This window comes from Tursiops truncatus, chromosome 18 (genome assembly GCF_011762595.2).
Source record: "Tursiops truncatus isolate mTurTru1 chromosome 18, mTurTru1.mat.Y, whole genome shotgun sequence".
In the NCBI taxonomy this organism is placed as follows: Eukaryota; Metazoa; Chordata; class Mammalia; order Artiodactyla; family Delphinidae; genus Tursiops; species Tursiops truncatus.
In genome coordinates this window covers 5537654-5553182 of record NC_047051.1, presented here as the reverse complement: position 1 = coordinate 5553182, position 15529 = coordinate 5537654, and the positions used below count along the sequence as shown (strand labels likewise).

General features: G+C 41.8%; 1 protein-coding gene and 1 long non-coding RNA gene across 12 annotated transcripts in view; one reads left to right on the top strand and one right to left on the bottom strand.

The window, feature by feature from the left end:
- The window catches only part of PAN3 (poly(A) specific ribonuclease subunit PAN3), a 116244-nt gene extending 106402 nt beyond the window's left edge, over positions 1 to 9842 (bottom strand). For 3 of the 11 annotated variants that reach the window (XM_033843771.2, XM_033843775.2, XM_073795006.1), the window contains exon 1: positions 9058 to 9667. In XM_033843771.2, the coding sequence (XP_033699662.1) occupies positions 9058 to 9487 (430 nt within the window). In that variant the 5' untranslated portion in view covers positions 9488 to 9667. Of the gene's footprint in view, positions 1 to 9057; positions 9677 to 9712 lie in introns of those variants that run through there. The other 8 variants (XM_073795003.1, XM_033843774.2, XM_073795004.1 and 5 more) reach the window with 6 other exon arrangements.
- Positions 9843 to 9917: 75 nt separating this feature from the next.
- On the top strand, positions 9918 to 12369 carry LOC141277012 (uncharacterized). Its single transcript, XR_012327539.1, has 2 exons — positions 9918 to 10885; positions 11926 to 12369. It is a non-coding gene; the product is annotated as an uncharacterized lncRNA (long non-coding RNA).
- Positions 12370 to 15529: the final 3160 nt, after the last annotated feature.

Below are 15529 nucleotides of genomic sequence, written 5' to 3'. Positions count from 1 at the left end.
TTTACTAAAAGTAATTGAATTGTACATTTACAATGGGTGAATTTTATAGCATGTAAATTATATTTCGACAAAGCTCCTTTTTAAAATCGGTGGAGAAAAATGGGATTACTCAATAAATGGACTTAAGACAACTGTGTATCCATCATGGAGAAAACTGAGTACCTTACACAGATATTTCCAAAAGATCAAAGATTATAATGTCAAAGTATACACCTACTATAAAAAGGTCTTACAATAATCCTAACATTATTGAATTCTCTCCTCCAGTCAAAATGATAAACTCACTATATTTTGAAGGTCCACACTTCATCAATTCTAACACACACACACACACACACACACACACACACCCCCACCCCAACTCTGTGTTCTTCAAGACCCAGGTATAATGGAAAAAAACCAAAATACTTGGAAGTTAGTCATTCAGTTCTAATCCAACTCTTGCCATTCACTAGCTGAATGACCTTGAGCAAAACCCTCTAAATTTCATTTCTTCATCTGCAAGAGAAGGCAATCCCAGCTCACTCACAGGGTTGTGAAAGGGACTCAAGTGAAGTAACCTATGCAGAATGCCTAGCACCCTGTCTCATAGGTAATCATAAATGTTATTTTCCTCTTCTCTTATCTCTAGAATGTATACCCCAATTATTCCAAGTTGTGTTTAACACACAACTCTATCTCTTAAGATACTGTTTATATCATTCATGTGACAAAATTTTTTTCCTTTGATCTCTTATTGCTGTCTTCAACTACTTAAACATTTAAATTCTTACCTGTTTCTGAACTATCTACCCATCTAAATTATCTGGAAACTGAGATTTGGGACTACTCCTGATATTTTTCTGGTATGCCCTATTCTACTAGCACATTTACATAAACACTTATTTACAATTAAGCCCTTTTTTAAAGTAGGTATTTTTAAAAGTTGATAAAAGATACAATAGACTTTCACAACCAACTTCTATAAAACACCCCATGCAAATGATATTATTGCCTCCGTTTTTCTGATGAGGCAATGAGACTCAAAGACACTAGATTGACAGCACAGTGGATGCAGGCCCAAGAAACAGGGGCTCCTCGACCACTCAGCAGACACTCGCACCAGCCTTTTCTGTACTGCACTGTGGAATGAGCACGAACTTTTAGCAAATACAACTGCCCATAAGGTCTGTCTCAGCCAGTTGCCAACTACTGATCTTTGACAGCATATTTAACCTAAGTCTTTTTTTTTCCTCCTCTGTAAAACAGAAATGATAACACCTACTTTCCAGTGTTTTATGAGAATAAAAGGCCTGGAAGTTTGTACCTCTTGACTATCTTCACTTACCCCCCTGGACCCCTGCATCTAGCAACCACCAATCTGTTCTCCACTGTATCTGTGAGTTTGGGGTTTTTGTTTTTGTTTTTAATTTATTTATTTTTTTATTTTTGGCTGCATTGGGTCTTTGTTGCTGCGCATGGGCTTTCTCTAGTTGTGGTGAGCAGGGGCTACTCTTTGTTGCGGTGTGCGGGCTTCTCATTGCAGGGGCTTCTCTTGTTGCGGAGCACAGGCTCTAGGCGCGCGGGCTTCAGTAGTTGTGGCACATGGGCTCAGTGGTTGTGGCTCGCAGGCTCTAGAGTGCAGGCTCAGTTGTGGCACACGGGCTTAGCTGCTCCATGGCATGTGGGATCTTCCTGGACCAGGGCTCTAACCCGTGTCCCCTGCATTGGCAGGCAGATTCTTAACCACTGCGCCACCAGGGAAGCCCCAAGTTTGGGGGTTTTTTAAGATTCCATATGTAAGTGAGATCATACTGTACTTGCCTCTAGATAGTTTTTTTTTTAATGTAACAAGTTTAAACCAGATTACTGAAGATTCTGTACGCTCCTTAACATATGTGTACATTATATTTTGTGTTAATTTATGTATTGGTATACATAATACATTAAGATATAACAGCTTAGGGCCATCATTTGTAATAGTAAAAGACCGTGAACAATCTAAACAGCCACTAAAAAGAGTAAGGTGTATTTTTATGTGTGGATGTGGAAGAAACTAGAAGATATGCAGTTTGCTGAAAAAATTCAAAGTGCATTAGGCTCCCGTGTGTGCACACGTGTATATGTGTGTCGGCATGTGCTACAGATAGGTTAATGTAAACATGAGTCATAGTACAGACAAAGAATATTTCTGAATAGATACATAATAACTTGGAAAGAGTGACTGTCTTTTGGAGAGGGATCAGGGAATTAAGGAAGAAGGGAGACTGTTTTTCACTGTGTACCCTTTTGTGCTATTTAAGTTTTTAACCTGTGCATGCAGTACGTTTTTAATTCCAAAAGCAAGATACTGTTCCCAGTTTTCTAAAGCTGGAACTTTTAATAGTAAAAATATAATTAAAAACTAGTTTTAGAAAAATAGGTACAACATCTTTAGTTTTTTAAAGAAAAAGCAAGGTACCCATAAAGACATCAAAAAAGGAAGAGGTTTTATCGGAAGAGGACTATTACCCCCCATGCCAATTAACTCAGCCAAGATAAATGAGCATGTCCTCCCCTAAACTGAAGTTAAGCTGCTGCGAGGTCAGTGATTTTAAAAGCTGTTGGGAAGGGAACAAGATGAATTCTAAAGTTTGAACATAAAATAATTCGTTTTCTAGAACATAAACATTTAGAAAAACACAGAAACATTTTAGAGCTGAAGAAATTTTAGACATCATGTACTCCATACCCCTTTCTCCTATTTACAGATAAGGAAATATATTTCCACATGGACTAAGCTGCTAGCCTAAGATCAAAGTTACTTTGTAAGAGAGTATTAAAATCAAAATCTCAGGACCCCCAGTCCAGAAATAATTCATATATACTGAAAGGAGACACAAATATTTTATGTATTGATTTGTTAACAATTATATGATAACAGTACATAAAACAAATATTTTATCACATTCCTTTGTATAGTTTCAGCTCATAAACTACCTTATAAACAGAATATAAAGTTAATATGGAAAAACAAATGTAAGAAATACTGCTCTAAAACTTGAGTGTGTGTATGCGTGCCCATGTTACGGACCTGACCTGTTTCCCCCCCAAAATTCACATATTGAAGCCCTAACCCCCAATGTGAGTGTATTTGGAGACAGGCCCCTTAGCAGTAATCAAGGTCACATACACAAGACAATTCATGATGATTAACCCTGGGCAATAAGATGAGATTGGCTTACTTTGACTTTATACACTGCTGTTCCAATGAAAATTTTTACAGAAAAGTTTATAGCTTTTATTAACTTAAAAACTAAATTAAATTCAACCTTAAAATAGATTTAAAAACTATTTCTAGGTGCTGTAAATGTTCATACCTTTGTACACAAAAGCACATATGCCTATAGAAAAGCAAACAAACAGACAAAAAAAAGCCATTCCAAAATAAAGATAGATATAAATCTGCCAAGTTAAAAAGAAAAGAGAAAAATTCAGCAAGAAAAACTCTCAATATACACAACTTGGCTGAATCTTGAGGGAATTATTCTGAGTCAAAAAAAAAAGCCTAATCCCAGAAGATCACATGCTATATAATTCCATTTATAGAACATTCTTTTTTTTTTTTTGGCCATGCCACAGCTTGAGGGAATCTTAGTTCCGGGACCAGGGACTGAATTCAGGCCACGGCAGTGAAGCACGGAGTCCTAACCACCACACCACCAGGCAATTCCCTATAGCGTCTTTTTTTTTTTAATTTTATTTACTTTTTATACAGGTCCTTATTACTCATCCATTTTATACACATCAGTGTATACATGTCAATCCCAATCTCCCAGTTCATCCCACCCCCACCCCGCCCTATAGAACATTCTTGAAATGACAAAATTACAGAAATGGAGAGCAAATTAGTGGTTGCCAGGGAGTGGTAGGGAGAGTTACAAAAGGGCCACTTGAGGGTGACAGAGCTGTTCTATGTCTTGACTGTGTTGGCAGGCACAAAACATACACACGATAACACTCCACAGAACTAAATATACACACGTGTGCACACACAAGTACACATAAGACTCAGAAAATCTGAATAAGGTAAGTGGATTGTATCAATCAATGTGGTTGTGACACTGTACTACAGCTATAAAAGGTATTGCCACTGGGGGAAACAGTGATGGGACAAAAAGCTCTTTCTGTATTATTTCTTACAACTGCATGTGACTCTACAATTATCTCAAAATAGAAAGTTAATTTAAAAACAGAAAAATCCTATAAAAGAGCGAAAATAGGAAGATATTGTTTTGTTTTGGCAATCACATATCTTCTTTAGAGTCATTTCAAATGCACTTCCATGCAAAGCAGTCTTTTACTTGTTAACTGACTCTTACCTAGACTTAACTTTAGGACAACCCTTGTTGAGTACTCCTCATAAAGCTCTAAGCCCTCCTCATAAAACTTCTCAAGATCTGACTTTATCTTATACACGTGTCTGTACTCCCCACTAGAATGTAGCCTCCATTAGGGCAGACTTTTGTTTCATTCAATGTTGTATTCCTATCACCCAGATCAAAACCTGCCACTTTGCAAGCACAACATTAAAGGAGTGAACTGAATGGTAGTCTTTGTTGTCTACTTTGTGTATTGTCAAATAAAAATGTTCAAATCTATACCAGCTATCCTAATGGCAAATTCCCAGTACTCACTTTTCTGTTAGCTGATTCGGGTTTGTGGGATGAAAAGTATAATCCTGGCTTAAACAAAAACAGTTTCGCCATACACGTAATCATACACTCCAAAGTTTGTATATGAACTTCAAGTTACCCCCTGCTTTCTTTCATTTGGACAGACAACCGCAGTTCAATAATCTGTAGCTATTTTACTGGTCTTGAAAATATACTCTCAAAAATTGGGAGAGAAGGAAATGTACAGGCTAATTGTAGACTTACTACTAGTAATACTCAATAACAGCAGCAACTAAGCCTGAAACCTCACTATGTGCCAAGCAATGCACTGACAGTGTCACGTGCGACCCTATCACAACTCTTAAGTAGGTATTATTACTACCTCCATTTTTTTAAATGAGAAAAACTGAGGCTTAAAGGTTAAAAAATTGCCCAAGATCACAATGCTAGTAGATAAGAGAGCCAGGCCCATCTTAGATGTGCCTTATGCCAAAGGCTTCATTACTAACTAAATTAGTAGAACCGAAAATAAGTCTACTGTGGTAAAATAAACAAATCTATTGGGTTTCAAATTATAAGTAATGTGCATGAAATACAAATATTGGTATAACAGTTTAGCTGCTAAAAACTGAGCACCTTGAAGATGAAAAGTCTAGCTGTTTGAAAATATTAGAATTACATCTTTAAAATATCAAGAATCAATAATTCAGCTGAACTCAAATCAAACCACATTTAAGCCTTCAAAGATCCCAGGTCCAAAAGAAACAAGAAATGTCAAAAACTTAAAGTAAATGCTTTTTTAAAAAAATAAACTGTTATTTCCCAAACAATCCTGAATGCCAGAACATGTTTACTACCACGCTGCCACATCAACAGAAGAGCTTGAAATGAGAAAATGTACTACTCTGTATAGATAAAAAGTAAGCAACAAAAGAAAATATAGTTCCTTTACAAGATTGAAACACCACAAGATTGAAACGCCATACAGAGAAGAAAAAGCCTTTCTGCTTCAGTTTTCCAATGCTTGCAAAATAAGGATAAAATTTTCTTCTTGCATGTACCTCTAAAGTTTTAACAGAATGTGAAACACTAACAAAACAATTCTGCAAATGTGAAGTACTAAAGCAAGGGTCAAAAACTCAAATGCCAAGAGGAGCCAGGCATAGAAAAGTCACCCAGTCAGTAATAAGGCAAAATGGAGAGTCTTGCCCCACCAAAGACCTAATTCCAATATACAAAAGAGCCGCCCTTCAAAGGAAGCCAGAAATCTGTATTTCAATGTTAAACCTTCTGATTTTTTAAATGTTGTCAACTAATTCAATTACAATCCACACACATGCAAATTAAAAACATAAGATTTGCCACCAAAATGCCTAAAAGTATAAGATGGAACACCAAGTGTTGGGGAGAATGTGAAGCAACTGGAACTCTCCTACTCTTGTAGAGGGAATGTAAATGTGGTACAATCCCTTAAGAAAACCGAAGTCATCTACTTAAAGCTGAACATCTGCATGCCCTATTACAAGCCTGCAATTCCACTCCCACGTAACTCAACATAAATTCGTAGACTTGAACCAAAACACATGTTCAAGGGTGTTCAAAACCGTGCTCTTAATTGACAAAAATTGGCAACATTCCATTGCCCACTAACAGTAAAATGAGAAAATAAAATGTGGTATATTCATACAATTTAACACTACACAAGAATGAGACTAAGAGGCTGTTCCTATATAACATGAATGGATCTTATAAATACGCTGAAAGAAATAAGCCCACAAAAAGAGTACATACTACCTGATGCCATTCCTATAAAGCTCAAAAAAGCATGAAAAATGAATCTACAATGTTATAAGGTAGTGCCTGAAACCAGTAGTTACCTCTGGGAAAGGGGAGTGACTGGCAAAGGGCAAGAAGAGCAAAACTTCTGGAAGGTATTCATTATGTTCTATTTCTTGATCTGAGTACTGTTATACGCTATGTGTTCATCTTGTGAAAATTCCAAAACTTATGATTTGTATACTCTTCCCTAGGTATGCAGACCTCAATTTAAAAAAACTTTTAAAACACACACACACACACACACACACACACACACACACACACACACACACACACACACACACACACAGAGAAGATACCCAAGGAGCCCAAAGTATTTCTGCAGGCAGACCCAGCTTATCAGAGCAGATCTGTCTGGCCTCTCAGCTAAAGAAATACCCTACATTCTTACATTTAAAGAACAGCAAAGAAAACAATAAAAGCAAAATAAATTGTGTCAGTGACTCTACATAATCAGGTCAGTAACTAACAAAATATAAATTTCTCCTTATAGCAACACCTCTTAGAGTGTGTTGCCCAGTTTAACTGCCTCATACACTTAATTAACAAGTGTCTCAAAAGATACAGTATAAGAACACAGTAAAATGTAGAGAGTAGACTAAAAATTAAACAATAAAGTGTACAAATTCAAAGTAGCCATTAAATCACCGACACAATCCTCTTCCCTGATTCCTGAACAACTTGACTTGCCACTCATTGATAAGAGGCAATTTTATCTCATCCAAAATGAGTCACAATCTGTACCACTGAGAGTTACCAAGAAGCCTACAGCAGAAAAGAAGAGCCTTAGGCTTCACCCAGTTAAGTTAAAGCAAGCCCTACAGAATCCAACTACATAATGCAGCTACTTAATCAAATAACTGTTGAATGACTAAACGTTAATTTTAAAATGCCTTCTTAGCACTAAGTGTGTCCTCTCAAGACCCTATATCCCAATTCCTTTCTGTTCCTGAGATACGAAATGATTCCCACCTTTGAGTCCCTGCTAGTGTTTCTCCTCCACCTTCCTGATTCCACCTGTTTACAGCCTGTCCTATCTTTCATGTCCCAAATCTACTACCTCTGTTTATCGGAAGATCCTAGAAATATCACATATTAAATCAAATACCTGCATTTTTGAAAGTGTCTCTTCCTGTAGGTAACAAATACTGTTCAGTTTCATTGCTTACTAATCAAACATAATTCGAATTAATTTGAGCCGTAACTCAAGACATACAGCAAGTTTACCTTGAAAATGCAAAGCTGCTACTCCAAAGTGATAAAATTCCACCAATCAAGTAACCATTTTGACAAAACATTTTAAGTTACAAATTAATCTTCTTAGCATATCACCCTCACCAAATATATCTGCACTAAAGTAAAGCCTATCGCAGCAAAAAAAACAATCTTTAACACACACACGTATCTCTGGGAAGACACTTACAGTCCTCATAGAGCAAGTAACTGCTAAAGCATCAAGGCAAGTACATAGTCCGTTTACCGTTTAATAAAAAAAAAAAGAAAATACAACAATGTTCTGACATTCAAGTTAAGTAGCCTATCAAATGATTTTCAGATCTGAAATCAGTTTAGAATTCCCAAGAAAGTAGGACTTTCCCATTTGGTTTAGAAATGCTCAACAAACTCAAAAACAAAAAAGGAAAATCTGGCACCTCTACTTTTTCCTTAAGGGCAACATTCTGTAAAACAGATTACACTCACACTTATTAGAACTTCAAACTCCACTCACTAACGGCTCAAAAGTTGCAAGGCAACAGATAATGACAGAAAGTAAAAACAATGCAAACAGTCCTAAGATATCCGCATCCAAGTGCTCAGTCGCACACAAAGGTGCGCTGCACATGACACGCTTTCAAGGCTCCACGCTAAGGGTTCGCTTGGTACAAAGCAGTAGAAGACGAGATCCCTAGTGACACCCTGCAAACTTCTGCCAGCTTTCAGGAAAACCATGCCGAAATGCAAGTCCTGTGAAATCCCTACTCGCAACTCCCGACTCAACCTCAGCACACGATAAACGCGGCTGTCCGTTCGCTCTTCATCCTTAGAAAGCATTTCCTGCCTGGAAAACCTTTCTCCCAGAAGCCTTGCACAAACTTTTTCCGCTCGTTCAACCCACCGCACGAAGCCTCAGAGCCCGCCCTCCCATCCCGCCCCCGACCCACACACACCCACCCGGCGACCTCAACCCTCGGCCGACTCCACTCCACACGGGCACGCAGAACACGTGTGCCCACAAACCCAGCCCCTTTCCACACCCCCCGGAAACGACACCCCCTTTCCCGCACACCGCACGCCACAACCCATCCCCCTTCCTCCCCGCCCCCACTCCACCACCCCAGTCCACCACCCACGTTCCCAAGAAGCCAGCCTCCCCTTGCTCCCGGGCTCGCCAAAGGCTGTGGGGAGGGGAAGCAGGAAGACGGAAGGAGGGCTCGGGCCTGGCCTAGGCCTCTCAGAGCGCCGAGGGAGGCGAAGGGGGGGACCCGCGGGCCGGGCTCGGTCGCAGGGCCTCGTCCGGCCCCGGGCCTTCCCTCCGCCGCCGTCCCGAGGCCGAGGCCGCCCTCCTAGCCCGGACCACACTCACTTGCCAGCCGCGGTCCGTCGAGGACGCCGCTGCCGCCTCCTCCACCGGCCGCGGCTCCTGCCACCGGGCCCCCAAGGTCCGGCTTTTTGGGCCCCGGGGGCGGCCCGGCTCCCCCGCCCGGGACCGCTCCGGGCGGAAAGCCGGCCACGGGCGCGCCCGCCAGAGCCAGGGGGACGCTGTTGCTATGGAGGCCGAGGCCCGGGGCAGCTCCGGCGGCTGGGTCCTCATGCAGAAACTGACACTCCTCCCCGTAGAAGCAAGTCTTATCCTTGGCGTAGTAGCGGCAGTACTTCAGCTTCACTCCCGCCGCCGCCCCGCCGGGGACACCCCCGACCCCAGGCGGGGCCACCACCGCCACTGCCGCCGCCAGCGAGGAGGAGGAAGAGGAGGCGGCGGCCGAGGGGGGCGGGAGGCCGCCGCCACTGTTCATGGCAACGCTGCAGCCTCGTCTTCCGCTGCCGCCCGAGGAGCCGCCGCCGCCACCATAGACCGGGGAGGGAAAGAAGACGCTGCCGGTGCCGGAGAAATGCCTGGGCGGGTGGGTCTGTCCCGCTGCGGGAGCCGGAGCCGCCCGGGGAGGGGGGGGGGAGGGGAGGGAGGAGGGGGTAGGAAGGAGGGGAGGGGAGGGGGAGAGTTGGGATTCTCTCTCACTCACTCTCTCGTTCTCTTTTCTTAAAGGGGCCGCGCGGGACGACGGGGTGGGCGCGCGGGCTCGGACGGGGACTTCGAGGACGCGGGCTCGGGGAGGGGGAGCGGCGGCGGCGAACGGGCGGGGAGGGCGGAGGGGCCGGTTTATTTTTAAATTCTGCCTCCACTCGCTCTCTCGCGCTCTGGTTCCTCCGAGTTGTTTATTCCATTTTCCTCTTCCTGAGACGGCCGTCGCCGGTGCGCCTGCGCGTCGAGGCGCAGGGGCTTGTGGGTAGCGGGAGCGCGAGGGCTATCCTGGCCTGGCGTCGGGCCCCCTGGGCATCCGCGAGCCGGCGGCGGTTGGACGGGCGGACCGCGGCGGCGATCCCCGACGCCGAGCCGGCTCGGGAAGTTCTCACGAGGCGAATGCCTTCCCTTTTTCGTATGTCCTCTTGTTTATAAAGCCAGGCGTCATTTTTTAATTGAAACGACGAAATTTACAGAATGTGATTGTCATTTTGAGGGGCCGCACCTGGGGCCGGAGCCCAAGCCCTTGCCCTGCTGGGAGAATAGCTCTGTCTGTTCGCCACGCTTCCGCACCCTCGCTTTTTCCCCTCCCTCCTCTTTTTCCTTTCCGCTGTGGGTGATGAGAACTACGGGACTGATTGCCTAAAAACTCCTGGGCCTTTTATTCCAAAAATCGAATCTGAGAAGGTTGATTTGGGCAAACCCCCAGCTGAGTGCAGCACCTGTTTTCTCTATTTATATTACTGAAAGCCTTCAGTAAAATATTATGAACAATGAGATGCCACCTGGGGACACCGCTGCCTAGGCAGCACCAGAAGGTTTCCCTTAAAATCGCGCTGGGTTTCTTTTCTCCAATCGGCCTAGTCTTGACTCGAAATTCATTTTTAAAAGAGTTTTTTTCCCTCACCGATCGCTGATGTTATGCTCCGCTGTATTTATTTAAAAAAAAAAAGTTTTAAGGAATTTTAAGGAGTTGCTATGAAGGGAAAATAACTTTAACGTTTTAGTTTTTCTCCTCTGCGAAAGGTCTTCTCAAAAGGCAATTGGAAGGGGGGGTGTTCGTTGGCAGAATTTGAGGAACTGTGGCAAACAGAAGAGGTCACAGAAGAACGGATAGAAACAAGTGTACTACACTGCAGAAAGGGGGAAAGTGGATTCCATAGACCACAAACTGGTAAGCCTGGTGACGTTCCTTTGCTAAATTCGAAGTAGTAATAACATTGTATTGTGTCTTTCTGTTTAAAAATATTTCCACATGTATATTTACTCAACAAATGTTTATTAATGGCCATCACGTGTACCAGGAACTGAGCTCAGAGCTGGGGAAGCAAAAGAAAACAAAATGCAGTCTTGTCTGAGTTCAGATGGCTTGTTTATTCTCTCCTTGGGGAGACACATGGTACACAGGCCATCACAAATGAGTGTCTTAGGTGCTAACCTTGTCACACTAGCTATTAGAGGATATTAAAGATGTTGGCTTCCTGGAGAAAGCTGATAGCTTAATAGCAGGACTTGAGAACATCTGCTTTGAATTCAGACAGATCTGAGTTTGTAACCCAGTGGCGACACTTAAGAGCTGTGTTACTCTAGGTAAGTTGCTTCACTTCTCTGTGTCTTATCTGTAAGCCAGGTAAGAATACTACCTACTTGGTAAAGGAGAAACTAATAATGCATCTAAAGTATCCCATGCTTAGTAAGGATTCAGTAGGTTGTAGCTATCACTATTAGTAGTATTGCTGCTACTAGTAGTCAGCATGTAAGAGCGTAGGAAAGAGCCTTCCAGGCAAAGCAGACAGCTTGTGCAAAAGGCCTTGAGGTGAAAAAGAGCTTAGATTGTTAGAATGGTGACAGTGGGGACCATATCACGAAATCCTTGAAAAGCATGTTAAAGGATTAAATTTTTTCTTGAGGGCAATAGAAAGTTATCACAAGGTTTTAAAAAGTCAACTAATAACATGATCAGATGTCCCTTTTGATTCTCATAAGAACCCTATGAGGAAAGTAAAGAAGGTGGGTTATCACCATTTTATAGATGAACAAACTTAAGGCCTAGAGTTACACAGTTAACTAAGTGTCTCAAACATTAACAGTGGTTTTGCTAAGATGACAAGATGACAGAGTAGGTTCTTCCTATCTTTCCTCTACTTCCCAAATCTGTATCATGAACATATATTATTTCTATAATAGAAAATAAGCATTAAAACTTTATTGTAGGGGCTTCCCTGGTGGTGCAGTGGTTAAGAATCCGCCTGCCAATGCAGGGGACACGGGTTCGAGCCCTGGTCAGGAAAGATCCCACATGCCGTGGAGCAGCTAAGCCCATGCGCCACAACTACTGAGCCTGCGCTCTAGAGCCCGCATGCCACAACTACTGAGCCCACATGCCACAACTACTGAAGCCCACACGCCGAGAGCCCGTGCTCTGCAGCAAGAGAAGCCGCCGCAATGAGAAGCCCGCAAACCACAATGAAGAGTAGCCCCTGCTTGCCGCGCACAGCAACGAAGACCCAACACAGCCATAAATAAATAAACTTTATTGTAATTTAATCGTAACCTTTTCCTTCTATGGAGTGAGTACATGGTTGTTTGTTAAATTGTTCTCTGTATTTTTGGTTTCATTTTGTTTTCAATAAATTAATTTTGTGAAGCCAAGCTGGACATCTGTTGTTGGCCGTTTCTTTAAATTTTCACTAGTCCGGTGTTCCTCAAAATATATTTCATGGAAGACTGGTTTAACAGCATGATAATTGATATTACACAAAGGAAAAAGTTCTGTTATTGAGAAAGTTTGAGAAACTCAAACAACTTGAAGTCTTTTTCAGAGTCTTTAATATGTTGATATGTTGTAATTATCGAAAAGCAGGATTTTTTTAATTTTTTGGACCGGCAACCTGCCGTTTTTAAAATAGAACATTTATTGCTTAGAGGTTTGATACAGAGCAGCTTTTCTCGCTTTGAATTTGGAACTACTATACAACTGAATACAAAGAGGAACAAAAAGTACCAACACCGAACTTGTGATTCTCTGTTAATGTGGCATAAACCAGTTTTGTACATAACATGTAGCAGCAGTTTTTTTTGTTTTTTTGCTGTACGCGGGCCTCTCACTGTTGTGGCCTCTCCCGTTGCGGATCACAGGGTCTGGATGCGCAGGCTCAGCGGCCATGGACCACGGGCCCAGCCGCTCTGCAGCACGTGGGATCTTCCCAGACCGGGGCACGAACTTGTGTCCCCTGCGTCGGCAGGCGGACTCCCAACCACTGCGCCACCAAGGAAGCCCTGTATCAGAAGTTTTTAAGTTCCCTTTAGGAAAATATGAATTCTATACATTTTTTATTGTTTCCTGTTTAATGTGTGGGCTGAAATCACTAGGATCAACTTCCTTCTGGAGGAAAGAGGAGCAGAGGGTGGAAAGAACGGTGAAACTTTCTGAAACCGGCATCCGACTATCACCTAGCTTCCCCAGGGCTGGTTGAAAAAATAGCCCTTTGGGTTTTTTTATTTTGTTTTCACAGCTGGGAGTTTCTTGTATTGATTGAATCTCAGCATCGTGTCCATAAATCAAAGAAACTTGCACCTCAAAAAACTTTTCAGAAGATCCATATAAAAGCAGGATTTAATACACAGAATTTACGAAAAATTTTTACCACTTTTTTCAGAACCGTTTTGCTTTGAGAAACATTGTCCTAGTCATCTGCTTTCTCATTTTCCCTATACTTTAAAATTCGTCCACCTCCTTCAGTCCCCCATCGCAACCCTTGTACCTTGCTTTCTGTTCCGTACAGCCATAGAAAGGAGACACCGGCAAACCTCATCAGAAGAGGGGCCCTTCTTCCATCCAGGACTAATCCTTTCACTCATGCTCTGATCCTGCCCTAGCATTTCCTCAGGAATCTAGTCGTTCTCCATCCAGTGTCTCCTCTCTCTTGACCCTCTTCTTAGGATGTGAATATGTACATTGAAATACTTTTTAAGGCATTTATTCTTTCATATTGTGAACCTCTTGTAATCAGAAGCAGTAATGTTTTTGTCCTTGTTTTTAAAAGTCTCAGAAACAAACCCTGCTGGTAAGAGGGCTAACTGACACAGCCACATTGGAGGGCAATTTGGCAATGTCTATACAATTTTTGAATATCCATACCCTCCGGCCCAACAGTGCCACTCTTGGTATCTCCCCTAAAGAAGCACTGGTGTGCCCAAGGAGGCATACGTGCAATGCTCATTTGAGGTGCTGTTGATAACAGTGAAATTGGAAATGACCTAAATGTTCATAAATGGTCCTATATGCACCAGTATTCCCCAAGACCTACTGTTGAATGAAAAAGGCATGATGCAGGTAAATACGTGGAATATAGCACCTTGTACGTAAAAATCATTATATCCTATAAGGATGTGTACAAATGTGTACAGAAAGAGCTGGAAAGATAAACATTAAATTGCCAACAGGATGGGGATTGGTAGTAGTGATCAAAGGGCATTTTAGCTTTATCTGTAATGTTCCAGATTTTCGAAGAAGAATGTATGCCTGCTTATGTAATTAAAATTTTAGTTTTTTAATTCCCATTGGGCTCCTTCTTTTGCTCCAGCTTCTCTTCACAGGCAATTTAATACTTGAATCATCCATTCGTCTCTTAATGGAGATTAATCTGACATTTGCCCTTGCTATGTTAAAATATTTTTGTTTTTTACCAGCGCCATCGCTGGTATTAGTTAGCAGATTTATTATGTACTTTTCAGCTCTTTTATATTTCCTCTAGAATATTCAGCAGCGTTCACCCTTTTTGCAGCACTCCTCTCTCTCTTGGCTTCCAGTCACCCTTTTCTCTTGTTTTTTCTCCTGCCTCTGCCATTCAATGTCGCCTGCATGGTAGGACTTGCAGAAATACTCGTGGAATACATTTCAAGTAATTCATTTATTATAATTCAAGACAATGCATGGAATATCCTCTGAGCTCTTAGCTTGTGTTGTGAACACAAAATGTAATGTTAATGAGACAAAAAGGTACACTGGATTTGGAATTAAAATGAGGTTTGCAACCTGGTTCTTACTACATTATACCCATGTGGCTTTTAGCAAATCTCTTAACCTCACTTAGCTTCAGTTTCCTAATTTTTAAAATGGAAATAATCCCTACTTTGTGGGGCTGTCCTGAGAATTGAATGACACAATGAGAACCTCATGGTGAAAATAATCTCTCTGCCACTGAGTAAACAAAATTTTTATTTGCAAAGTAATTTTAACCACCTTTCTGCATAGAAGGGATTCTACTTCTGACAACTTTTATTACTTTTAATATTCCTTCTTTAGCACTCTCTCATGCATCCCTTTACTTACATGATGATGATATTGGCAAGTACTATAATGATGCCTCAAATTCCACAGTGTTTCACAGCCTACAAAAGCAACCAGGCATGTTTTTCACTTCTCCCAAAAATCCTGTGAAACAGTTAAAATGAGGATGTTATGTTAATACTGGGATTCTGAGAATTTGAAAAGATCTATAAAGTTCTATGACTTGCCCCAAAATAAGTCAGCTTAGGCTCTTTGAGCTCCTCTGTTCTATGATGTTTCTCCTGAACTGCTACCATGTCATTCGAGTTTGTATCCTCTCATTCTGGATGTTCTTACTGTTATCTATATCCCACCTCAGGATTAAATATATTTCCTCCTCATCCTTCACTGAAATGCATCAAATCCATATTTCATTTCCTTAGATTCTCTGTTCAAGTATCCCTCAAGCAAGTCCAGGATTTTGAAACCCATAATTGCATACTAATAGGGAGGGAGGGAGAGTAACCTCCAAGATTCTGTGTGCTC